The sequence below is a fragment of the Anopheles ziemanni genome, chromosome 2 (genome assembly GCF_943734765.1).
Source record: "Anopheles ziemanni chromosome 2, idAnoZiCoDA_A2_x.2, whole genome shotgun sequence".
In the NCBI taxonomy this organism is placed as follows: Eukaryota; Metazoa; Arthropoda; class Insecta; order Diptera; family Culicidae; genus Anopheles; species Anopheles ziemanni.
Window position 1 is genome coordinate 60,332,772 of NC_080705.1, and position 23,043 is coordinate 60,355,814.

The 23,043-nt window shown below is 47.0% G+C and overlaps 5 protein-coding genes across 5 annotated transcripts; 3 read left to right on the forward strand and 2 right to left on the reverse strand.

Annotated features, from left to right (window-relative positions):
* The first annotated feature begins 1,175 nt into the window (after positions 1-1,175).
* LOC131282056 (xylosyltransferase oxt) lies at positions 1,176-5,868 on the forward strand. The gene is made up of 4 exons (XM_058311444.1): positions 1,176-2,065; positions 2,133-2,275; positions 2,343-2,503; positions 3,391-5,868. Exons 1-4 carry the CDS (start codon positions 1,416-1,418, stop codon positions 5,230-5,232), a joined length of 2,796 nt encoding a protein of 931 aa, XP_058167427.1. The 5' UTR covers positions 1,176-1,415; the 3' UTR covers positions 5,233-5,868.
* On the reverse strand, positions 5,675-6,782 carry LOC131282058 (uncharacterized). Its single transcript, XM_058311447.1, has 3 exons — positions 6,642-6,782; positions 6,014-6,575; positions 5,675-5,946 (listed from the first exon to the last, which is right to left on the reverse strand). The coding sequence occupies exons 1-3, from the start codon at positions 6,736-6,738 to the stop codon at positions 5,850-5,852; spliced, it is 756 nt and encodes a 251-aa protein (XP_058167430.1). The 5' UTR covers positions 6,739-6,782; the 3' UTR covers positions 5,675-5,849.
* Positions 6,783-7,211: 429 nt separating this feature from the next.
* Positions 7,212-7,867, forward strand: LOC131282059 (iron-sulfur cluster assembly scaffold protein IscU). The gene has a single exon (XM_058311448.1). It carries the CDS (start codon positions 7,294-7,296, stop codon positions 7,741-7,743), a length of 450 nt encoding a protein of 149 aa, XP_058167431.1. The 5' UTR covers positions 7,212-7,293; the 3' UTR covers positions 7,744-7,867.
* A 786-nt stretch (positions 7,868-8,653) lies between these two features.
* On the forward strand, positions 8,654-11,191 carry LOC131282057 (protein ecdysoneless). The gene is made up of 2 exons (XM_058311446.1): positions 8,654-9,071; positions 9,149-11,191. The coding sequence occupies exons 1-2, from the start codon at positions 8,798-8,800 to the stop codon at positions 11,020-11,022; spliced, it is 2,148 nt and encodes a 715-aa protein (XP_058167429.1). The 5' UTR covers positions 8,654-8,797; the 3' UTR covers positions 11,023-11,191.
* Positions 11,192-12,435: 1,244 nt separating this feature from the next.
* Positions 12,436-14,354, reverse strand: LOC131281617 (uncharacterized). Its single transcript, XM_058310960.1, has 4 exons — positions 14,320-14,354; positions 13,866-14,219; positions 12,790-13,038; positions 12,436-12,709 (listed from the first exon to the last, which is right to left on the reverse strand). Exons 1-4 carry the CDS (start codon positions 14,352-14,354, stop codon positions 12,436-12,438), a joined length of 912 nt encoding a protein of 303 aa, XP_058166943.1.
* Between the last annotated feature and the right edge of the window lie 8,689 nt (positions 14,355-23,043).

Genomic DNA, 23,043 nt, shown 5'->3' on the forward strand with positions numbered 1-23,043 from the left:
TTTTGTTATTCAACTTTTTATGCAGAATTTCCTTAACCGCGCCAAATATGGTACATCTACGGTACGTTCCTAGCGTCAAAAACCGATTTTTCTGTCAGAATCGAGCGATGCAAGTGTAGTCACAAAACCTCTCACTCCAACCCCATGCTTTGTCCTGCTCACCTTATGTATTCAAACTGAATCCAGCAGTTTACGGTTACAAATGGTAATTACAGGCAAATGAAAACAATAAGATTCGTTTTACCACATTGTTTCACGACTTAGAAAAGATGAGAATAATTTTATCAACGGATTGAATGCTGTATAACTTCTTTCAAAACGAAATAGTTGATGCTCTCCACAAATTAACTGATAACTGCTCCAAGTTCTTACCAATATGAAAAGTCGAGTACTTCATCGAGCTCTTTCGAGCACACCATCGTCAGCCAACCCAGAAGTGCTGGGTTGAATTTGGTATGGTACGCTGGAGCTAGACCGTACCAAGTTTTTGGTATGGTACGCCTAATGTAGTCACGCGATTTGGTAGGCTTTTTTGACTTGTACACATGTGTGCGTTTGTTTTGGTTTGTAAACAGCCTCTCGAATGTAAACGCACCCGAATTTGAAATTTATAAGCCCCGCTACACGAGCCGCTGAAAAACTCCGTAGTGTAGACAATTTCTAATCAAGTTGATGTTTACTTCGAAAAAGAACGGTCGAACCCAGCCAAGTGATCGTAACAGATGAGGTAGCTCTTTCGCACATGGCACAACGCCAGCACCTCGTTGTTTACATTTTGGTTCGGTCAAAATTGAAAATTAGTATAGAATTACATTATAATATTTCAACTAGTCAACGCTAGGAAAGGTAGTTTAATTGCTTAAAACAATTGCGCTATTGGCAATTTTTCAGTTCAAAAGAGGCGCTTCAATCGCGATTAACTTTCCGATACCGAATACATGTAAAACATGTAAATAAAAAACATAAACAATTCCATCATCGCAGTGTAGCATACAATTTTGCTGCGTTCCTTTCACTTTACGCAGTGGGATTGCTATCTGGAGTACCGCTGATGTTGTTGGTTAATTGAATATAATTTGATTCTTCCAACCGGTTCACGTAATCCGAGTACGTCGTATGCACACGGTCGCAAGGTGCGTACGTCAGCATAAGTCGGTGAAGAATTTTTTGGGGACAGTGTACGATGTTGGCACACCAGCATTCTGCCGAGTGAAAGGATAGCGGAAGTTTTATTTCATTTTTAATTGAATTCGAACCAGTTTTCGGGGTGCGTTCACCTGGTGACGCCGGTAAGACGATCCAATGGTAGTCAGGCTGTGTTCTCGCACGGTAGCAAGTTCAGCATTTTCCAGCGTTCAACGATCAACAACTGTTAGCAACGACGCCGAGCTGATTTTCTACCCTCCACCGCGACCATGCAGAAGCTTGCCCTTCGCCTAATGTGGCGCTACAGAGTGTTTGTCCTTATCGGGCTTCTCATCGTGGCCGCGCAGCTATTTCTTGCCTACAAACTGCTCCGCATACCGCTGTCCGGTAACGAAACGACGGAGGAGCGTGATCTCAGTCGGAAGTTGTACGAAAAGTATGTGAAAAAACCGTCCACCGATGGTGCAGCTGGGATGAACCTTTCGGCGGCTAGCAACGATGCGGCAAAAGGGAAACAATCGGACACGGATCGGAACCACCGGGAGGTTGCCGGGGGTAAGGAGAACGGCCCGGCACAATCGAGCCTCAGGCTAGAAGAGCTCGATTTTGTGCCACCGTGCGAACTAACTCGCAAGGAAACCGTGTCCGCCATCCATCGGGCCAAGAGTCAGAGCTGCAAGGCAAAGATTGTCGATGTGGCATGCAAGATCAAGGAAGGCACCTTCTATCCCGACCAGTTGCCGAATTCCTGCCCCCGAGGTACCCATTTGCCGAACCGTGCGCTAGGGTGTTTCCGGGATGAGAAAGATTTCCGATTACTCTCCGGATATTTTACCACCTTCAAGACAGCAAACTCACCGGAAAAGTGTATCCGACTGTGCCTACAGTCCGGGTATCCTTTTGCTGGGGTCCAGTATGGGTACGTGTGTGTGTATGTTTGTTATCTTTTAACAACATAATCTGTTGCAATATTTACTCTACTTCAGTTACGAATGTTTCTGCGGCGATGATGAACCGAAGGTATCGGTAAAACTTCCCGATTCCAGCTGCAACATAAAGTGTCCCGGAGACCCAAAGGAAGCCTGCGGAGGGTTCTTTACCATGAACGTGTACGAAACTGGCATACGAAGTGCGTTTTCTAACGGGTTTGCGTATGTCCCTTAGCGTTCTCTCATTGCTTTCCTTGTACGTTGTAGAGTTTGCGGCCAAAATAACCGAAGCGGTACCAAACCCTGACGAAGAGTCGGTGCGAATCGTCTTCCTGTTAACACTGAATGGAAGAGCCGTACGGCAGGTGCACCGTTTGCTGAAGGCATTATATAGTCCCCGACACTTTTACTACATACATATCGATGCGGTAAGTTGAATGTGTTTAAAGAACATGTTTAAAACGTTTACATAAAAAAAAAATGGACATATACTCTTGACCACCAAAGCGATTTATGTTGGCATGTTTTATGTTCTTTTTCGGAATTCACGAGCACATGCTATTACACACATTAAAGTGGTTAGAATGGATCATACGTTTAAGGCTTATATTTTTTTTTTAATTCAAATGTTTTCTTCTCGCTGATAGCCATATATAGTATGAGCTTATTTGGAAAGTTTGGGTCTTCAACATATTTGATGTATGTTGTAACTTATTTTAGAAGAGCAGCACAAGACTTCCAAATAAATATTTAACCTTTCTTCTTAAGCCATAAAATACTTAAAAATCCACATCAGTTGAGTTCGGCAGACCTGAAGTGTCTAACAACATAAAACAAGTTCGTACCTTGATAAAACTAGAAGCACGAACAAGTAATAAAACTTAATTAGTTTACTGTTTTGCCCACTTGCTCTGAACCCAAAAGAAGTTCTTCTCTTGATGATGCTTACAAAGGGGAGGATGAAAAATCGGTGAAACGACGGCACTCGACCGCGAGGTACGCGATGAATGTTTTGGGGACAGTGTACAATGCTGGCACACCAGCGTTCTGCCGGGTGAAAGGATAACGGAAGTTTTATTCCATTTTTTTAATTGATTTCGAACCAGTTTTCGGCGTACGTTCACCTGGTGAACGAAAAGGCGCCGAGAAACAATAAGCCACTCTTTTTTGTTGCAAGTATCGTAAGGTATCTCAATTTCGGTGGTAATTCCTTCAAGCAAAAATATTCTGTTCCATGCTAAACCATCCAAAGTAACAAATATCCAAACAACACCATATTCATTATTTACCCTCCGTTGTTTTTTTTTTCTTCCAGCGCCAGGAATATCTGTACCGCGAACTGCTCAAGCTTGAATCGCGCTTTCCCAACATCCGCCTAGCTCGCAAACGCTTCTCATCAATCTGGGGTGGTGCGTCACTGCTCCAAATGTTGCTTGCCTCGATGGAGCACCTTCTGCGCGAATCCAGCTGGCAGTGGGACTTTGTACTGAACCTCAGCGAAAGCGACTTCCCGCTGAAAACGGTCGATCAGCTGGCCACCTTTCTGACCGCCAATCGGGAGCAAAACTTTGTGCGCAATCATGGCCGCGAGGTGCAGCGATTCATACAGAAGCAAGGCCTCGATATGACGTTCGTGGAGTGCGACAATCGTATGTGGCGCATCGGAGATCGTTCCCTGCCGGCCGGCATCGTCATCGACGGTGGAAGCGATTGGGTGTGTTTGTCGCGGGAGTTCGCCAAGTACGTCACGGCCGGCGATGGGGAGGAGGGTAGAGACGCGCTTATCAAGGGACTGATGCGAGTGTTTGAGTACACGATCCTGCCGGCGGAATCGTTCTTCCATACGGCACTGCGAAACTCGCGCTTCTGTCATACGTACACCAACAACAATCTGCACATGACGAACTGGAAGCGGCAGCTGGGTTGCAAGTGCCAGTACCGGCACATTGTGGACTGGTGCGGGTGCAGCCCGAACAACTTCCGGGGGGAAGATTGGGACCGGCTGCAGGGCAGTCAGCAGAAGAAACTTTTCTTCGCACGCAAGTTCGAAGCACTGGTCAATCAGGCGATCGTGCTGCAGCTCGAGGAGTGGATCTTCGGCCCGTACCCGGCCGACTATCCGAGTTTGCATGCGTACTGGCAGAACGTGTATCACCACGAGGACAGCTCCACCCCGGATGGTGCACTGTTGAACGTGGTGGATAGTTTGCTGCGGTTAAATGTCCACTCGAATGGGGTTCAGTTTTATGAACCGTACCGCGTACGCCAGCTTACGCACTATCTCGAACGAGACACCTACCGGGGACTGCTCGTGCGGCACGAGGCACTGCTCGTCGATTCCGGGCTGCGGGTCGAGTTGGAAACCTGGGTATCGCCTTCGACGACCGCAAAAGTTACCCACGGCGCGTATCTCGCCCGCCGGCTGACGCACCTCGAGGTGAGCACGGAGTACGACGAAAAGGAACAGTTGTCGCGCAACTTTCCCCGCATCGTAGGGACAAATGCCGAACCGGCGCTAATATTTCGACTGGCGCCACCGACCGGCGAGTTGGAAAAACATAAACGAAACGCCACCAACTACTCGCTCACGGTGGAATGGATCGACCCGCTGGGGGTGGTGGCCAGCAGCAATCATTTCACGGTGGAAGATAATCCCACCGGACCGGCGCATAGCTTCAACCACTTCCAGAAGGGAAACAAGCTAAAAACGCCCCTACTGGCGGGGGTTTGGAGTGCACGGCTTCTGCACGAGAACGTCCTACTCGGTGTGACCCGGTTTCTGGTTGCCTCGTCGACCTACCGAGGGATGACCCTACCGGAGCAGCACACCCATCGGCAGATGCTTCCACCTTCTGACCGCCGGAGGTCAACTAATGTGGCCTCGACTAGTCGTAAAACACGCCATGGATCCTCGGTGGGCCACTCCGGTGATCATGGGCGCAACGATCATCAGGATACCGATGATCCACTTCAAGAGCAGCTTGACAAACTCGTTCCGGAATTTTTCAAACTTCGTGAAACCTGTTTGGTCAACGACGGGATGCCGACTGGCAAGGACCAGGACGTTCGCTTCGTTGACTGTGCGTCCACCAGTTGGAGCAGTTTGTCGCCGGATCCGAAAAGTGATCTCGTGTCCGTGGTAGTGTCGGCCAATTAATGGAGATAGGTCAAGAACGGATTGACACAGTGCCATTAGTTGTTTGTGATGATTGATTGTTGTTATATTGGATTGTTATTTTCCCATTCCTCTCAACTGTGTGCTGCTTATTTGTAAAAGTCACGTGTGACGTGAACACTTTCTCTACCAGGCGTTGGTACATATCGAACAAATTATTCCTCTATAACATTGGCCTCCCGGTAGCCTGGCATTGCACGCATCTTCCGTGTTGAGCGCACCTTTAATGCATTTTAATTACAAGTCAATTGCTCATAACGCACCCTTCCTTATATGTTCCTCCTCCCTAAGCCATTTAAAGTCTAGCAGTCGGCGTTAAATGAACAAGCACTGCCAAAAAAGAAAAAAAAACGGAAACCACAAGGATGGTCAGAATGTAACTCGTTAAAAATGTTTGTGAACATGAAATCTCTAGGTAGTCCGTTAGTATAATCAAAGTTAGTCGTCTTAGTGAGGCAGCTGGCAATTGTGAGACCGCGACATAGGCACCTCAGTGTACAGCAATATGTACAGCAGCTATACGAGAACGAAGAATGCAATAATAAAAAAAGGATGTGTCAATTGCTCTATTGAAATATTGCTGCGTATATTGAATATTCCTATATCAACAAATCATCATCCGGGTCCTCTTCGTCTAGGTCATCGTCGGCATCGGGATGGTAGAGAATTTTTCCTCCTTCTGAAGTCGTTTTGTAGCTGAAAACAGAACACAATCAGCTGGAATACCGATTCTGTAAAACACACATTTGGATAAAAATCTTACAATTCAAACGGCAACGTAAGCGCATTCTTCGCCTTAATCTCCTCCTCCTTCAAGTCGATTTTGAACGTTCCAAGAGAGGCCGGATTTGGTGGTGGTTCAACTGCTGCTGCGACGGAAGCCCCTTCCCTTGCTTGCGCCGGTCGGGGCACTTCCGTGACGTGAATCGTTTTCATCGATGGTGGAACCTCGAACTGGTAGTATTTGTTGGTAACTGCTCCGCTTGTTTTCTTCACCAGCAGTGCGATGTGTTCGTGGTCCTCGAAGGTAATCACCGTATCGGCCATATGCTCGAGGTAAGGCAACAGGAACGAATGTTTCAGTTTACTTTCCGTCACCCAAATGCAGAGGTGCGTAACGGTCGCGTTTTGTTTACAGTCAGAAACAAAAGCGAATATCTGTCGAAGCTCGAACCGGCGTTCCAATTTGGAGGCGCATGCGAATAAAAACGGCGTCGATTCTTTTAGACTTTCTACAGGACATGGTTCCACCTTCGTGCCATTGGGAAGCTCTTGTAACCATTGCTGAACGATCGTTTTTGATTGTGATTCTAATCCAATTTTGTCTACAATATAAAAAAAATATAGGAGTTGGATTATTGCTTGAGTGCGCATTTAACCCATTAACTGACCGTTGACCACGATAACTTTTTGTTGAGGAAAAGCCAAAGCGCTGAGCGGCTCTGAGGCTTTGCCCTGTTTATTGTTATTTCGTCTATTGAAGCTCATTTTGAGGGAATCCTTCTAGCAGGATCAACTATTGTACAAAACACTTGCGATGCACAACAGGAGGAATACAAGTTTTAGTTAAAACATTGACGATAAACAAAACACTGCTGATTGATCCCACATGCGGAAGCTGACAGTACTTTGTGTACAAACAAATTTTCTTTTTGTTTCTTTGCGCAAGATACGGCGATAGACTAGGTTGATTTTATCGAAATACGTGAAGAGATAAGAATACGACATGAGCAAAGCTTCTTTTCATGCTTAGGACAGTTGTTGTATATTAAACTCAGTCTCATAAAAGGAACGAAATAAATTATTCGTGTAAATTTAGCCTTGTTCAATTTGTCTAAATGTGTGTTACGCTGAACTCTACGAACATATGGTGTAAACGAAATGACAGCAATCAGCTGAAAATCAGAATATACCAGACGTATTTTGTTATTGTCGACCACAACGCAATAGCTTGTGACGAAGAACGGTTCGAAAGCGATTGTGTCTGTGAATTTCTTTGTAGTTTCTAAATTATCGGTATCATCTCAGTGTATCACCGGCGCAATGTCTCTCCCACGTAACGTAAATACGCTGCTGAAGATCACCCGGGCGCGCAGTGTCCCCGTCGCCCTGTACCACCAGAACGTTCTGGAGCACTACGAAAACCCCCGGAATGTCGGCTCGATGGACAAGAAGGACAAGAACGTCGGCACGGGGCTAGTCGGTGCACCGGCCTGTGGCGATGTGATGAAACTGCAGATTAAGGTGGATGAAAATGGCAAAATCGTCGACGCCAAGTTCAAGACGTTCGGGTGCGGATCAGCGATTGCATCTAGCTCGTTGGCTACCGAATGGGTCAAAGGTAAAACCTTGGATCAGGCGAATCAGCTGAAGAACACAGACATCGCCAAGGAGCTCTCGCTACCGCCGGTTAAGCTGCACTGCTCGATGCTGGCGGAAGATGCGATCAAAGCAGCCCTTGAGGACTACAAGAAGAAACAGAAGAGCAACTAATTCTGTTTGGCTGGCTAGGAGCGGGGCAGGTGAAGGAGATTGTATGATAAGGAGTGATATGTCATAGCTTGTATGTTTGGATTTCTGTACTATTAGTCAATAAAAACCCTGATAGGTGTTGATACCAGTTAACTTGTCATGCGTTTGCTTCTGCGTGGTTTTCGAAAGCAGCAGGAACTCAACATAAGGAAACGAACACTTCCGGCAAGTGAAGATACTTTGATCTATCGTTTACATAACGCCCGGCAGCATGAATCATGTAGTGAAACTATCGATTTAAGGTGCTGTACTGGATTTCACGTGTATCAACATGTAGAAGTTTTTTTTAGAACATAAAAATCAATTTCGTAATGTTGCAAAGGATGCAGGGCCTGCATTTTGTAATTTGTGCATGCAGTTGCCGGTTAGGTGCATTGATGAAACTGCTCGAATAGAGTTGGGTTCATAAATCTGAATCTTGCTGACTCTTTGCTTTGATTTTGAGATTCATGAATTTTTGAATGACAGACTCATGAATCCCAAAGAGGCAAAATTATTTGAATAAGAGATTGATATAGCTCAAAAATTCACTAAAATAGGGGGGAAAACCTCCTCTTTTTGGGTCGCCTAACCTATACTCATCCAAGAATCATGAAGAGACATGAAAGTTTAATTGAAGATTTACCAAGAATTATGCATGTTTCGCAAGATGAATCAATGTCTTGAGATTCATAGCCTGTACGATTCATAGTTTAATCGGAATGAGTCTTTGTTGAAAGATTCACGTGAATGAATCCTGCGTAAAGATTCATAGGGCACAACTCTATGCGCGATTAGTCTGACATTCAGCACTTTTTGACAGCAGCTGTTTGGCGCGACCGTTTTTGTCCGTCAACAAAGAAACTGTTCAGTGAACCGTACAGCGTATCAACTTTGTCCTTCCCATCCCATTTCTGGGGAATATCGATTGAATCCGTTCGGGAGCGGGGGCAAACACCTTTCCAAGGGCTACCTCGCGGACGAGTAGTTGGGATAGTTTTGCTGTTGCAGTGCTTCAAACGACACTGGTGTCATCATGTCGCATCGAGAAATATTGCAGTCGATTCGTGAGGATGATTTTGTGGAATATTTTCTGTTCCCCGCCGGCTCGTCGGACCCGTCCGATGTCGAGCTGGAAAACAGTGAAAGCTCCACCCTGGAGCCCGTGCTGCAAAAGGTGAATCAGCTGGCGGAGGAATTCTGTCGCTCGTACATTTGGCATCGGGATGGATTTCGAGTGGTTTCGCGCTTGATGAACGATTCGAGGATGCTCATTGAGGCGGCCACGGGTGACAACGGTGCGGTCAATGGTAATAACGGTGTTTCGATTCTCGCTTTGCAGGCAACGCAGGGCACTAAAGTTGAACTTTGATCGATCTATTTTTAGCCAAACTACCATCTCATCTGTACGGGATTTCCCACGTCGGTGACAACATTCAAGACGAATGGTTCATCGTCGCACTGCTGTTCCATCTTACGGAACGCATTCCCGGACTGGTGGCTCGGGTGGTCGATGCTGATGGAGAATTTTTGCTCATCGAGGCCGCCGAGCAACTGCCGCACTGGGCAAACCCGGAAAGTTGTGAGGGAAGAGTTTTCATCCTCAACGGATCGCTACGGTTGGTTGAACCCGCTGAGAATGAAAAAAAGGAGACTACGGGCGACATAAAGCATTGTCTTGAACTTGTTCACCGAGCGGACGGAACGCAGTATTGCGTCAGCGAAAGTGTAGATCGCTGCATTCGGGAGAGGATCCAGGATTTTCCCGGAAAAATCGCCGAACATCACCATCGGGCAACGGTGTACGTACCGGTGGGTGTTGCGGCCGTTCTACGCGAGAACCCACAGCTTGTCGCACCGGCCGTATTAGCGTTTTGTAGTCGCGACCCAATTGATTTGAAAGTTTGCCGCGCTATGCGTTATTTCCCGCCGGAGAGCTGCGTTTATACTAGCGTCACATTTACGAAATGCTTGTACGCAATGCTTGCACAAAGCCGATACCTACCGGACCGACGCACGGGCTGGAGTGTTCCGGCAGCATCCGACCCGAACCATAAAGCGCATATCCTCGGCCTGAAGCTGGCTTGTGGCTTTGAAATCCTGGCATCACAGGCCAAGGCAAACCGCACCGATTGGGAAACGGACAAAGGATGGAAGGGATACTACGAGTCGCTCAAGGCGAAGGGCTACTTCCGGGATAATATCGAGGGCTCGCAGGAGCACACGCGATTGCTGGGAATCGCGCAGGATTACTATGCGGACCACAGGGACACGATGCGTACGATGCCAAAGATTGGCGAGGAAATTGTGTCCATTCTTCGGCGCAACGAGTGGGATGTGGAAGAGTTGCGCAAGCAAGGAGCGGACCTACCGGTCCCCGATAGCGACGAGTGGATGAACATTACCCCGGAGGAACTCGACCAGATGCTTACGAAGCGGTACGGTGCGAAGAAACTGTTTTCGCTCAACGGAAATACAAATGCGGCGGAAACGTTCACCTCGATGGTGAGTGATTTTTTGGAACAGAAAAGCGAATTCGACGGTGTCGTCGTACCGGCGGACGAACAGGCCGCCAAGGAGACGCTGGCCAGGTTAGATTTGGGCCCCCTCAAGTCACCCGTCAAACCGAAGCGAACCAAAAGCAAAACTGCACACGATCGACAGGTTAATGGGCAATCGTCCGGTGGGGCGAAGGAACCGACCAAACCGGAGTCGCCCGTTCACCAGTCGGCAACGGTAGACTTCGATGCCGGTGCGTTCGGAATGCACGTGAAGAACATGCTCGATCTGCTGATACCGGAAGATCGCTGGGATTCGTCCGATGAGTCCGACATGAGCGACTACAGCCAGGACGAGTACGATCGGAACATCGAGGACATGTCACCGACGCGCACCGATCGGGCCGTTCAGGGCGAGCTTAAAACGTACATGGATCAAATGGACCGTGAGTTGGCCGGGACAACGATTGGCAAGAGCTTCGAAACGGTTATTGATGGTGAGGAAACACAATCGAACACAGCTGCGGGAGGCACGTCGACCAGCGGTGCCAATCAGGATGATTTCGATGACATCGAATCATTCAAGCCGGTCGACATTGACGTGAACACACTGCGCAACATGATGGAAAGCTATCAGTCACAGATCGGTGGTCCCGGTCCGGCAGCAAACCTGCTCGGTTCGATGGGCGTTCAGATCTCCAAGGCAGCTCAGGATGGATCGAAGGCTGGGAAAGCAGGCAGTACACAACAGACGGATGTCTAATGGCGTCCGCCAGCGCTCAAGTATTTGATACCCCTTTCGTGCCAGAGCGGACATTGCCATAAGTAAATGTCCCTCGCTTATCGATCATCATCATCATCATATCTCCTTACAAGCAGCATTAGCTGGGATGCATTTTACCACTATATCTTAGACAAGGGCACAAACAGAATCCGCTATCGTTGTAACTCGCTAAGCGTATCCCTTTCTCCCTTCCGATCATTTGATCTTCGCGAATAGTTAGGAAAGGATTGAAAAAAGAGTCTCATGATTGTCTCCGTTGCATAGATGAAAAAGAGTTTACCACTTCCCGTGTGTTTGTGTGTTGTAGCGGTACACACCGGGGAGATAGTTGAAATTCAGGATGGTGCTGGCTAGGAACTGTACGTACAAAACTGTGCCGTTGAAGGCGAGACTCTGGGTAGGATTTGGTTTTCCCCTATATTTTTGTTCAAGTGATCCTTCGGCTATTGTCTGTCAATTTTCCCTTTGTGTATCTTGCCCGTGTACGGGATTACATAGTTAGGAGTATCAATCATCACCTACCTTTTAGCTTTACGTTAAGTCAACCTTACCCTTTACGGGAACACATTTACTTATTTGCGAAATAAGGCGACAAAAATCAACGAAAAACGCTCCATTGCGAATGGAACAATTGCGTAGCATTTTGTATTTCCTCCTACGAAGCCATGAAATAAAACAGAAACGGCGTGCTCCGTACTATTAAAAACATTCATTCGTTTATTATTATATTAACGTTTACTGGATTATTTACATACAATTGCAATGGGACGGGAAGGTTGCACACGCATAAACGAAGATCGGGACAGGATTTGGGGAAGGACCGGGACGCATTCGTTACAGTATTAAAATTATTCGTAATCGTAAGCCCTTAGCACGGTTATGATGTCTATCCTTTTGTTTAACTCAAGTTGTTACCAATTATTGCTCTAGTGTCCGCGCGTGTCGTGTTAAAACTAGTTAAAGGTATGTAACCTGCTTCTCACTCGATCGTACTTCGAGAGTAGCATTGGAAACATGATCCTTCTGGCGTTTGCAAATTAAATGCAAAACTTTTCCCTCACCTGTCGTAGGGTCGTTGCCTAATCCTTAGCGAAATCATTTAATTTAAATGGTTAGTAACTTGGTTTTGTGGAGCGTGAGGACATGTGTGAAAGAGGTGTGTAGTTGTAATAAAGTTTATTATAAAAGTCTGTTCCCTGGGGCACAGCGAAAGGAAATGGTGCCGCTTATTGTCGGGGAACGAACTATTGCCAAACCACCTTGTATTGTGTTCCCTCTTACTAAGTTATTGTTCATTAGAATATTACACTGCTGTTGTGAAGTGAGGTGTATGTGTGAGTTTAGGCGGATGTGGTAAAATTCTAGCTGCCGGGGAACCACACCAAGTCCCGCCTAGTAGCGGGTGATGTCGCGGTCCGAGTACTTCCCGCTCATTTTGCTGACCGAAAACCGATCCGAGTAGCGGTCGCGTTCGTCGAACCGGTCCGTCTTGTAGTCGATCTCCTGGGGCGTGTAGCCGATGCTCTTCTGCCAGTGCTTCGTCCAGTAGAGGTCCTCGTTCTTCAGCTGGGACGGTGTCTTCGCATCCCGGCACACGATCACGCAGTAGATCATGCTACCGATGAGCGTTGCAAAGCCGAATATCAGAAACACCATTCCGAGTATCCTGTCGAGGGAAGCAGATGAATGTAGTTTTACTGCTCGGTTAGATCAAACTCTCTACAGGGCCTTTCTGGAGAAACTTACCAAACGAACAGTGGCTCCATGAACTGCAACACGATGACAAACCCGAGCGTTACCAGAATGAGGCCGAGGTTGAGCAGAAGCATCAGGCAGCACACTCCCTTCACGTTCGGGCAGAATGGGTTCGGGGCGGACATTGCCTCCACCTTGGCACCTTGCCGCCTTGAGCTGCGGCCCGTTTTTGCCGTACTGGCCACACTGTAGACGCTTCTTGGTCCGCGGGACTGATGTGTTCTGTGTGCACTGTAACGGCTGTTGGAAAATAAGAATGGTCCGATGAATTAGAACATTTATCAAAATAAGTTTTAAGTTTGTGTAAGGTAAGTGAAGGTATTCAGATCCAGTTTTCTATAACAATTACACAGTAGAAAGAATTTATAGCTTCACAACCTTCACGCAACTAGTTGCTTTATTTGAAGTAGAAATTGACAAATAAACTCGAGGACCTTTCAACGATTTTCCCCACAAGGGTCTTGATTTGTTCCCGGTTCCTTAATTAGATTTCCTAGCATTTGCATTCCTTAATAGGAAATTCTAGAATGGTTTAGGATACTGTTGAATGACATACTCGTACATGAATTGATTTAATTGAAATGTCCACCCAATGATAATAGCTATGTTTGTAACACAATTTTAGTTGATTCGAATTCGAAATATAAATTTGAGTAATTCAGGTAAAAGCGGTTTATAGCTAAAAAAAACCTTATTCGCAAGAAATTACTTGATAAATTATGTTAAAGCTAACGTTTTTGTGAGTAGCCTGGATTCAATGGGCCACATTTTGCTTACACCATTTTATGGGTATAACTGATTTACGCTTGATTGTAAATCCGCTTGGTAGTTTAGGTGATTAGAACCAATATTTAAAATACAAAATAGAGTATCGCGAAGTAAAGCGTTAGTAAAAGTACTATACTTATGAGTCGCTTCAGTTATGCTCCATTGAGTTTAAATCAATTGTCTTGTACGCACAATTAGGGACACTTTATCTTCCATTCTTTTGCCTAGGGAAACTTAATCATATTAACTAATGTTTACTTGACTTCGTTTGATCGATTTATGCCTGGTTTTGTAATTACCTTATTTCCGATGGTGCCTTGTAGGCCGCGGACGTGACGTAGATGTCGCTACCGGTTTCGCCGCCATGGTCGTAGCTGAGCGCGGACGGGGCCCTCGGTGGGGCGCGCGTCGGTGGACTAGAGAGTGGCCGGGGGCCTCCGTTGTTCTGGTATTTGTGCTCGGAGCGTGACTTCCGGGCCGGAGCCGTCGGTGGCGTGGCCCGCTCGTTCGCCACCGTGTACTCGGACAGCGTTCGCTCGGACGGAGCCCGCTGGCTGTCTTCGCCGTCGGTCGAGTAGCCCCGGTTCGCCTGGGCGTACGGCAGGTCTACCGTGTCCCGGCCGTGCGTGGCCACGTAGTGGTTTCCCTTCACTCTGTGTACACAAATCGGTGGATACCGGGAGAGAAAGAAAGCGTGTTACAATTTGCGGATATTAATTCCTCAGGCCAACTCCTGACGCCCCAACCACTTACTTCTTCACCGTTCGTTCGTGAATGTTCTTCAACATTTTGTCCGGCTTTAGCTTATCTGCTTTACTTATCCTAAAACTAAACGCACTAATTTACGAGCACAATTTCTTTTAAGCCACAATTCAATGATGAGCCAGCTGGGCCAAAAGGTTGTTCGAAAAAATTACTACACTTGCGGCGGCGGATGCTTGAATTTGACCCAGTAACTCGCTGTGGCCACTATTTTTCACGATCTTCATTCACTTTCCTCCCATTCATTAGTTCGGCATATATGTGGACCGTTAAAATATGAAAACCGCAACGATCGTGGCTGATTGGATTCGTTCGGCCTGTTTTTTGTTCTTAACACCGCCAATTAGGCACGTTTTAAAGTTTAATCTACCGCCGTGTACGAGTAAAGCAGTGTGCTAGGGCCATAAAAGGCATCTTCAGAATGCCTCATCAAACACACACACACACACATACACAATCGAAGCACAATGAAATAATGATCCCTAAACGCGGACTGTGCGGCCGAAAAACAACGAAAAACTATTCGTATATGAAACGCTACACGATCTGCCTATTCATGTCGATCGTCATTACGGTCAGCGTGATCTGCTGCATCATCATCATCGTGATTTTCTTCGCCAGCATCGTCATTATGGTCAATGGAGACGTCTTCGGACCGGCGCCGCATACACTCTCGCTGTCGTCATGGGAGCGGGGCGGTTATAGCGGTTATACTTTTTGCTCACCACTCTTCAGGATGATCCGTGTCACGAAGAGCCTACGGTCGTGGTTTGGGAATTTCCGAACTGAAAGTGAAAACAGAAGAACAAAAAAAAACAGTTAAACATTAAGAAATTGGTAGCAACACAACAAACACAACGCCGGTGGGTCAAGCGGTCGACGAAGCTGGGACTTTCCGGCGGGTGCGGAAGAAGCAAAACCGGACTGATTACAAAATTGGCCCCTCACCGGCCGGACCTTCGTGGAGCCCAGACAAGATGGGCCGAATTTGTGAGGTTTGGGGTGGTGATTTACCAATCGGAATCGGCCACAGCGCTCCGATCGCCTGAGCGGGATACGGCCGCCGTTTCTGCAGGCGTGAAAGACGGGCCGGGCAAATCGGTTAACGGATGCTGGAGAATCGGTAATTTTCCCGCGGCGCGAAATATCATCGTCCGATTTACATCATCCGTATAATTTGGAGTTATGGAATTGCGTGGCGTTATGAACGATTTCCGTCGGTTGGCTTTGGAGGTTTATTCGGGACCGATTGATTCGTGCGAAAAACAAAGCGCCCAAAAAGAATTTCTGGTAATTGGGCAAACACTTAACCAACCGGCCAAGATGAGGCGAAATGAGTAGTGATTGGAATGGGAAAAAAGTTAAACAAATAAATGACAGCATCAAAAACTCATTTACAGTAAAATAATCGGAGTCAGTTTCTTTTGTTTGATTCTATGAATTTTGGTTTCAAATTTTCATCGTCAATCTTCTGTGAATAATCGCGTCATTTTGCAACTGTAATGGCATCGTAAAATCATTCGAAGCGGAAAGGATACGAAGACAATGTATAACCAAAAAAAATTTACAGAAAGAGCACTCAAAATTAGCTCCCAAATATATAAACCACCGAGCAATTTTCTGTATTTTGGGAGGCAAAAATAGATGAGAATTATAAATAGACGAACCCGCAGATCTAATCAGTTATTCACAGTAAACGATACAAATACCCTCAATACGATACAAATAATGTGACTAACTGAGAATTTGCAAACTCGAGAATTTCGATAATCAGGCCTGTTAAAAGAGAGATCCAACTTCGGATGGGGTTTATCAGGGAACATTTGAACATAAAACTAAATCATAAAAGTTCAGCAACTTTAAATTTACTTTAATAAAAATTGCCATTAGACAATATCCGAACCTATAGCTTAAGAATGATTCGTAGATTAAGTTGATTTATTGGAGAAATGAAAGAAGGAAGGAGGACATTTTCAATGGGTCTCAGCTGCGAAGCTCAGCGTATTGCAATTATACAACTCCATTAATAAATTGCTTCATTTTCAAGCGATAACGTTAGGCGCTGCGATCTTCACCCGAAAAAAAACAGAAAGACAATAGAAAAAATTAATTTGTTTTCATAAATCAACCACCATCATAAGGATTTGTGGATCAAATTGATAACTTTGCAAAGTTTTGGATGATTTGGGTACGCATCGTATTTGTTGTGGGTACCTAAGAGCAATTATTTTGGCATTTGTAGATGAGATGTATTCAATGTTTATGATTAACATAAAGTCCCAGATGGTGTTATTGCTTACGTCTTGCTAAAGTCTTGGTGATTAAGTCTTGGTTCCTACAAACAATTGAAATATTCTTTCTAGCCTGACGAAAAAACTCTACTGTGAAGTCGATGTATGGCTACACAACCACACAAACTGTGGCTAGCGGCGTTGTAGAACCCAAGGCGTTCCGGCAATCGTCCGCATCCAATCAGAGTGGAAGATAAACAGAGCAGCATTTAAAATGCACTGGCAAAAGAAAAGCGAAGAACCCAAACTGCACCCGAAGCCGAGGACAGGCGGAGATTGTGGCAAACGGGCGATCACCCGCCAGACGAACGAAACCGTGTACAAGTATAAATAAGGCAATATCAAGAGCTAATAGAGTGGCACACCCTTTGCGTCCGTTAATCGAATCGCCCGTCGTATGGTTAGTCGCGGCCTTAGTCTGGCCTCCGACCGTCACGCGAAAACCGCCAGACCGTTCCTATGTTAGGGTAGGTCACTGGCGTGGCCTAACGCTACAGCGAACGAAGCAACAGGTACCAGGGTCGGGAGCGGTTCATTCACACCGAACGAATCGCGGCCAACGTTGAAATATATGACACAGTCACAAGAGTAATTGGTTTTGAACCCGGCATCCGAGGCACGGCCAGGACCAGATCAAAGTCGAGACATCGCAGTGGACGAGCTGAAGGGAGGAACGAAAAAATGGCTCCAGGTCGTGACCGTGCTCGGTTGGCGTTCGTCCAATCTTTAGGGCGTTGGTCGCCCGGATGATATCATCCACCACCTCGTAGAGCCCTCGGATCGGGATACTGTTTGTGAAAAGTGAGCTCATAGGGGCGAAGCGTCAAGTCAGCGGAGGAGCATGTTTGTGGACACGCCTTCACGACGACGCCACATCGACAGGATTCTCATTCTTCTCATGTCGACGGGCCCGGCCCACAATGGCGGTAGCCGAAGGTGTGAATTGGCACCGCTTGTCGACGGACCTGCGGCGGTGGCTTACTTCAACGGCGTGGGGCCATATTTCATTGAAAACTTGCGAACCCGGTGCGTGGCTCCAGAACCTCTCCACGTCCACTTTGGAGAAAAGAATGAAAGGATCCTGCGGCGCAAGCGGTCGATTCCGTTGAGATGAGACTCCGATATGACTTGTTGCCGTCTGCGGACTGCAGGAGAAGCAATCAATAAAGTGCCTTTGCTGCTGATCTCATCTCCGTCCGCTTTCTTGCCATACGCGGGTCGTTTGGGGGGTGGAAAATCGTGGGAAAATGGTACGGCATTTGCGCAAACCGGGGCAGAGCCATCATTTTTCCGTGTCCTTCCGCTCAGCACTCAGCGCCAGGGACCTTCGCGGTAGGCGTTTTATTGAGTTGTTGGATGCACGAGCTCGCCGGCCCAGCGTGCTGTCCGATCTCTTGTTCAACAGTTTCTCAAGAAAGAAGTGCACCTTGTACTGCCATCCAGTTTCATCATAAAGCCGATTGCTTTTTTCCATTTCAATTTCATTCGCCATTTGTCAATGGATGAATTTGTTCGAGCTGGTGTTCTTCAATGACTGCAACAGAACTGTGGACTGCTTTACTGATGCTAATATTTATCCACGAGAATATGCGTTGTTTTTCGAACTCTCGCGTAAATATTTACTGGGAGTAGGATTATAATTAATTAAAACGATGTTGATAATTTCTTCGATTATTTTCATTACTTGGGACGTATTAAACATCTTTTGTTTACAGTTTTATTTGTTTTTTGTTTTAAATTTGCTGCATGTGTGAAGTAAGGGCAATTATGTGTATTTTTTTATCTTTTCTATGTCAATTTACTAGTTTGCTCAACTTGTTATCTTATAATGCTTATTCGGGCCAAAGGAAGAATCTTTGTTCAAGAATGCAACTTGCAATATTTGTTCGCACTTCGCATGTTTAAACCTTTTCAATACTATTCGCTTGAAACGTGTTTCGAATTAGTTGTGTTAATAAAATCTCACCAACAGCAAATTAATTTCAGACAATGATTTAACTCAACCTAAATATTGATAAGGTTTTACTGGGTGAACCACAACATCGGAGAATTCTTAGGGCCAAGTGACCAGTTCCGACTTTCATTTAAATTTTCATTTGAATGTAACCAAAACCTTTTTACGATTTTTAATAAAATTTCCTTAGTAAAAATACTTCACTTTTATTTTTCCATCTTCCAATTGTTTCTACACACTATTTTGAAAAATTAACTCAATATGTCTATGATCTACCATTAGTTGAGTTAGACACATTTACCGCATGTACCTGCAGTGTGTTTACTGCGTACCGCAGATCACTTTTTTTTCAATAAATTAATTTAGTTTTGTTTCAATTTAACCCTTTCACATAAAAGTACATAATTAAAATCTGTTTTGATTGTTTGGAACGCACCCGATTAGACAGAAGATTTTTCACGATTTGTTCCATAATGTTGTGGCTTGTAACAAACCGTTCTGCGCGTTTTTGACAAAATGTTTCACACTCACTGTCCGCCCAAATTCAGCCATCGTTTTTCAGCAACCAACAAACTCATTTGTCTAACACAACCAATCCACACTGTCAGCACCAACGAGCCACTGGCCACGGACTGCGGAGCGGAGGTCGCCAAAACCAACAAACTACTCTAGCAAATCGGACGCTTCCTTCGTTTTCGTCCACCTAATTAATCACCGAGCGTCATTTAAAATGCGAAGCAAACCAATGCACCCGTGCGGGTTGGCATTCCGTTGGCAGCATGAGGAAAACTTAACACACCGTTAAATGAACACCGGCACATCCGGCCCAGTTCCGGGGTGGAAGGAGTAGTAGGCAACGCTGAAGGAGATAGATGTGGTGACAAACTGCTCGACGGCCACCAACCAAGCGCCGCGGACTGATTGGCAACTGAATTTATTCATCTTCGACGGATGGCTAACGTCGGATAGATCATATCGAACCACTCCGTCCGTCCGTCCGACGCCATTGTCTTTCGAGTGCGTGCTCCCTATCTTACACTTCACTCCGACACCGCAATGTGTCCTCCGGCAGCAGCGGTGACTTCCTCATTTTACGTCAACCCGGACAACCTTCAGCGCGTCCTTCCTGACGGCAGCGACAGTGCTCCTGTCGCTTCGTTCGCTGCGGGAAAATGGCCGGTATTTAAATGCAAGCCATCGTTCGAGGTTTTTGGTCCACCGTGTGGTCAAGGTCGGGCCTGCCATCAATTCCCGGAGTGCCTTCGGCTAGTGAAACGCGTCCCTTCGACACATTGCTCCCGCGTTGAGGTGGAGATTGTCGTAGCTGGTTGTGTAGTGCGGTTGTGCAATCGGACCGCCATCTTAACGACGGATTTTTAATTTTATTTTCCCCATCCCCAACCGGTGCGGCAAACTTTAAATCTCGCACCGTAACGAGAGATCCCGGACCGGGTGGCTGGCCGGGAGCTACAGAAAAGGCCAAACGCGGCCAGCGCGCACTCTTCGGGAAGCGAACCATTATCAACTCGTTTAGCTTCAATTTCCATTAATTATAATTTTTTAGCCTGCGGGGCGAAATTGTCGGCCCGGCGGACGGATCGCAATGTGCGGCGGTGGCAGAGGCGGCGGCGGCGACTTTAGGATGCCTTTTATCTTCAATCGAGACCGGGTTCGGGCGGTCGAACCACCAGTCGGAGCCTAACCGCCGACTTTTACGATTGTCAAGCTGGTTCCTTCAAAGACAGCACGGCGTCCATCCCCAGTCGTTCTCACTCCGAGCTGGGGTGCTTCTTTTCTGTGCACTTTGTTTTTTTCTTCCGTCCCGCAACGCGAATGGATCCGCTTCTAATGGATTCCCCCGGGAGGATCGGGTACGGGGACCGTGGTAGATGGCATGGATGAAATGGATGCCCAAGATTGAGCAAACCGGCAAACCGCGGGAAAGAAACAATTACATCGAAAAAGGATTGCTTCGGCCTATGGAAGGGTCGTCCCAGACCTGGGCGGTGTGTCCTGCCATTCGGAGGGCGGTCGGAGGACCGGCAGGGATGGGATTCTGCAATCGGAAACGCAATCACCGCGAGCGCTACTTTGTGTGTGAAACTAGAATTCTTTCCCGCCGTGGGTCGACGGCGAATGGGCGAGGACGGACTGGGAGGGATTCGAACGGAAATAGACAGCTTGTGGGTTTTCCCCTTTTTTAGCCGAAAGCACAGAGGGCACATGCGGCAGCAAAACAATCGTTTTAATCGTAAAACCGGGAGGATCAAGAGAGAGGACGCGAGATAGAGGATGGTGATGGCCAGAAGACCCGGGGCCACCCCTTGTGTATGTGATCTTGTATCGCGTGCTCGCGCGACTCCTCTCGGATTCCCTCATTCGGGCACGGACATGCACATGCCGTCCCAGCCATTGGGAGGGTCCTATCTTTGGAAGTGGTTATAACGAGGCGAATGAGTCGGTGTTGTCCTCTAGAAAGGGGCCGCAGAGGAGACATCGCCAGTCCGCGGGACTCGGGACGGATAAGAACATGCCCGTAAGGAATGTCAAGTACTAGAGCCCGAATGCCTACCTTTCGGACGAGTGCCGACCCGGGTGAGGGGGGTGAGATCTTGTAAAATGACAGATAATTGATGTGCCCCTGCGCCTTACCCCATCCGACGGAACCGGAGAAGGGAAAAAGTCTCAGCTCGACGGCACGAAACGAAGCTATTCAAGGCAAAGTGAGGTTAGGGAGCCGTATGTCCCGGGTGGGATAATCACGATGAGGTAAGTATGACTTCAAAAACGTTGTTCTGATCTGGACTAAGCCTCATAAACCGGGTGCATCGACGAGACATCGTTTTGGATTGACAATGCGTGCGTGAGTCGCTCGCGAAGTGAGGTTCGTACAATCGGGAAGCAATCAGGATCAGGAAACCCCTCGGGAAAGGTTCGATGGGGGACAGCAGGATGGTGGAGATTTAATGTCTTCATGAGGTCCAAAGAATTCCGGGAGTCTGTAGCCATGACACGCACGCACTCCATGTCAACAAAGCGAAGCTTAGGGCGTCAGAGGGGGGCCCCAGCAAGGACAAGGATGGTGGCAGATAATGAAAGAAAACCCAGCAAAAACATACACTTCAAAGACAATGCTATGCTGAATGATGACCAGGAGATGGATCGCTTAATTATGGCCGTAAAAGAAATGGATAAGGCCGCACGGTGACGACACCACGGCAGGGCAGGAAGGCCCATGGAGCAACGGGTCGATTCAGCTCATCAGTGGCACGTTTTATGGCCCTTGTATGGCGCTTTGATGGCCGGAACATCAATCCAGCGCCGGAAAGCGGCAAGAGAAAGGTCACCGGTGTGAAGTCAGGTCCTGGGGGCAACGAGGCAGTCCGAGTCCTCGAGGTGGAGAAGTTTACAGTCCCACCGATACGACCGGTGCTATAAATTCGACAACCCGGGACGGGGTTCCCAGAGACGGTGGGTGCTTTCTTCCATCGCCCGGATCCTCTGGATGGAACAAACGGAGGTGAAACTACCGTCTATAAATATTTGCCTATGATAATCTTGTGCAAAGATGTCATCAGTTGGCCAGTCTGAGGCCTCTATGCACTGGGACCTTGAATGAAGACCAACCGGCGGCGACGTCAAGTTGTGGGTCAACCGGACCCGGCACCGGCCGGGCCATAAAAAAGGGTTCGTGTTGGTTTTCGCCAACAGCCGGGGTTTTATAATGGTTGTCTTCATGTCAGCCTGAACTTCGCAGTACGGCGTCTCGAATAATTGTATAATAAATTTGTGCTTTATAGCCATACGATACGTTTCCTCCCCGTTTGGCCAGCATTTTGATGCTTCCGTTTCGTTTTTGTTGTCTCACAAATGGGTTTTCATATATTTTCCACGCCGTCGACCAGCGTGCCCCAAACACGATGGGAAGATTATCGAGACGAGAGCCTCATTGGAAACGGTTTCGAGCAAATGAACCGATCGTAACTGCATGACAACTTCATTAAATTGACATTGGTGCGGTATGAATATTTACGACACAAATCTCATAACATATGCTCATCGATTATATGGCTTTATGATTAAAGTGACACAGAAAAAAAAACCACCGGAACTCATACACACACTCACTTCATCAGTTCAGTAAACAAATCCGCACTGAACCGCGGCGATGTGCGTTTCCTTCCAATCAGAAGTCAGCCGAACATCGGATGCCGCGATGCATAGTTCCGTTGCCAACTGCCGGTTTCAGTATCGGAGACTCCTGCCATAATTCATTTATTCACTCGATAAAACAAATGACGTTTCGCTTGTGGCAATTGTCCATCAATTACACGAACCCCCTTGCCCGGCCCAAAGACCTAGTAAATCCGGCTCCAGGTGTCATGGCGTTGCTGGAATCATATTCATCCACGGAAGGACTCACACGTATGAGTGGTACGATAGGTCGGGCCTGCACACGACGATCACGGT

What these genes read in the sequence shown, in the direction of transcription:
- LOC131282057 (XM_058311446.1), top strand. Translation starts at nt 8,798, where the DNA reads ATGTCGCATCGAGAAATATTGCAGTCGATTCGTGAGGATGATTTTGTG. An exon ending in TGACAACGGTGCGGTCAATG is followed by an intron (nt 9,072 to 9,148) that starts GTAATAACGGTG and finishes ATCTATTTTTAG; the next exon opens with CCAAACTACCATCTCATCTG.
- LOC131281617 (XM_058310960.1), bottom strand. Translation starts at nt 14,354, where the DNA reads ATGTTGAAGAACATTCACGAACGAACGGTGAAGAA. An exon ending in AAGGCACCATCGGAAATAAG is followed by an intron (nt 13,039 to 13,865) that starts GTAATTACAAAA and finishes ATTTTCCAACAG; the next exon opens with CCGTTACAGTGCACACAGAA. An exon ending in ATGGAGCCACTGTTCGTTTG is followed by an intron (nt 12,710 to 12,789) that starts GTAAGTTTCTCC and finishes TTCCCTCGACAG; the next exon opens with GATACTCGGAATGGTGTTTC.
- LOC131282056 (XM_058311444.1), top strand. Translation starts at nt 1,416, where the DNA reads ATGCAGAAGCTTGCCCTTCGCCTAATGTGGCGCTACAGAGTGTTTGTC. An exon ending in TTTGCTGGGGTCCAGTATGG is followed by an intron (nt 2,066 to 2,132) that starts GTACGTGTGTGT and finishes ACTCTACTTCAG; the next exon opens with TTACGAATGTTTCTGCGGCG. An exon ending in ACTACATACATATCGATGCG is followed by an intron (nt 2,504 to 3,390) that starts GTAAGTTGAATG and finishes TTTTTCTTCCAG; the next exon opens with CGCCAGGAATATCTGTACCG.
- LOC131282058 (XM_058311447.1), bottom strand. Translation starts at nt 6,738, where the DNA reads ATGAGCTTCAATAGACGAAATAACAATAAACAGGGCAAAGCCTCAGAG. An exon ending in AAAAGTTATCGTGGTCAACG is followed by an intron (nt 6,576 to 6,641) that starts GTCAGTTAATGG and finishes TTTATATTGTAG; the next exon opens with ACAAAATTGGATTAGAATCA. An exon ending in CTTACGTTGCCGTTTGAATT is followed by an intron (nt 5,947 to 6,013) that starts GTAAGATTTTTA and finishes TTCTGTTTTCAG; the next exon opens with CTACAAAACGACTTCAGAAG.
- LOC131282059 (XM_058311448.1), top strand. Translation starts at nt 7,294, where the DNA reads ATGTCTCTCCCACGTAACGTAAATACGCTGCTGAAGATCACCCGGGCG.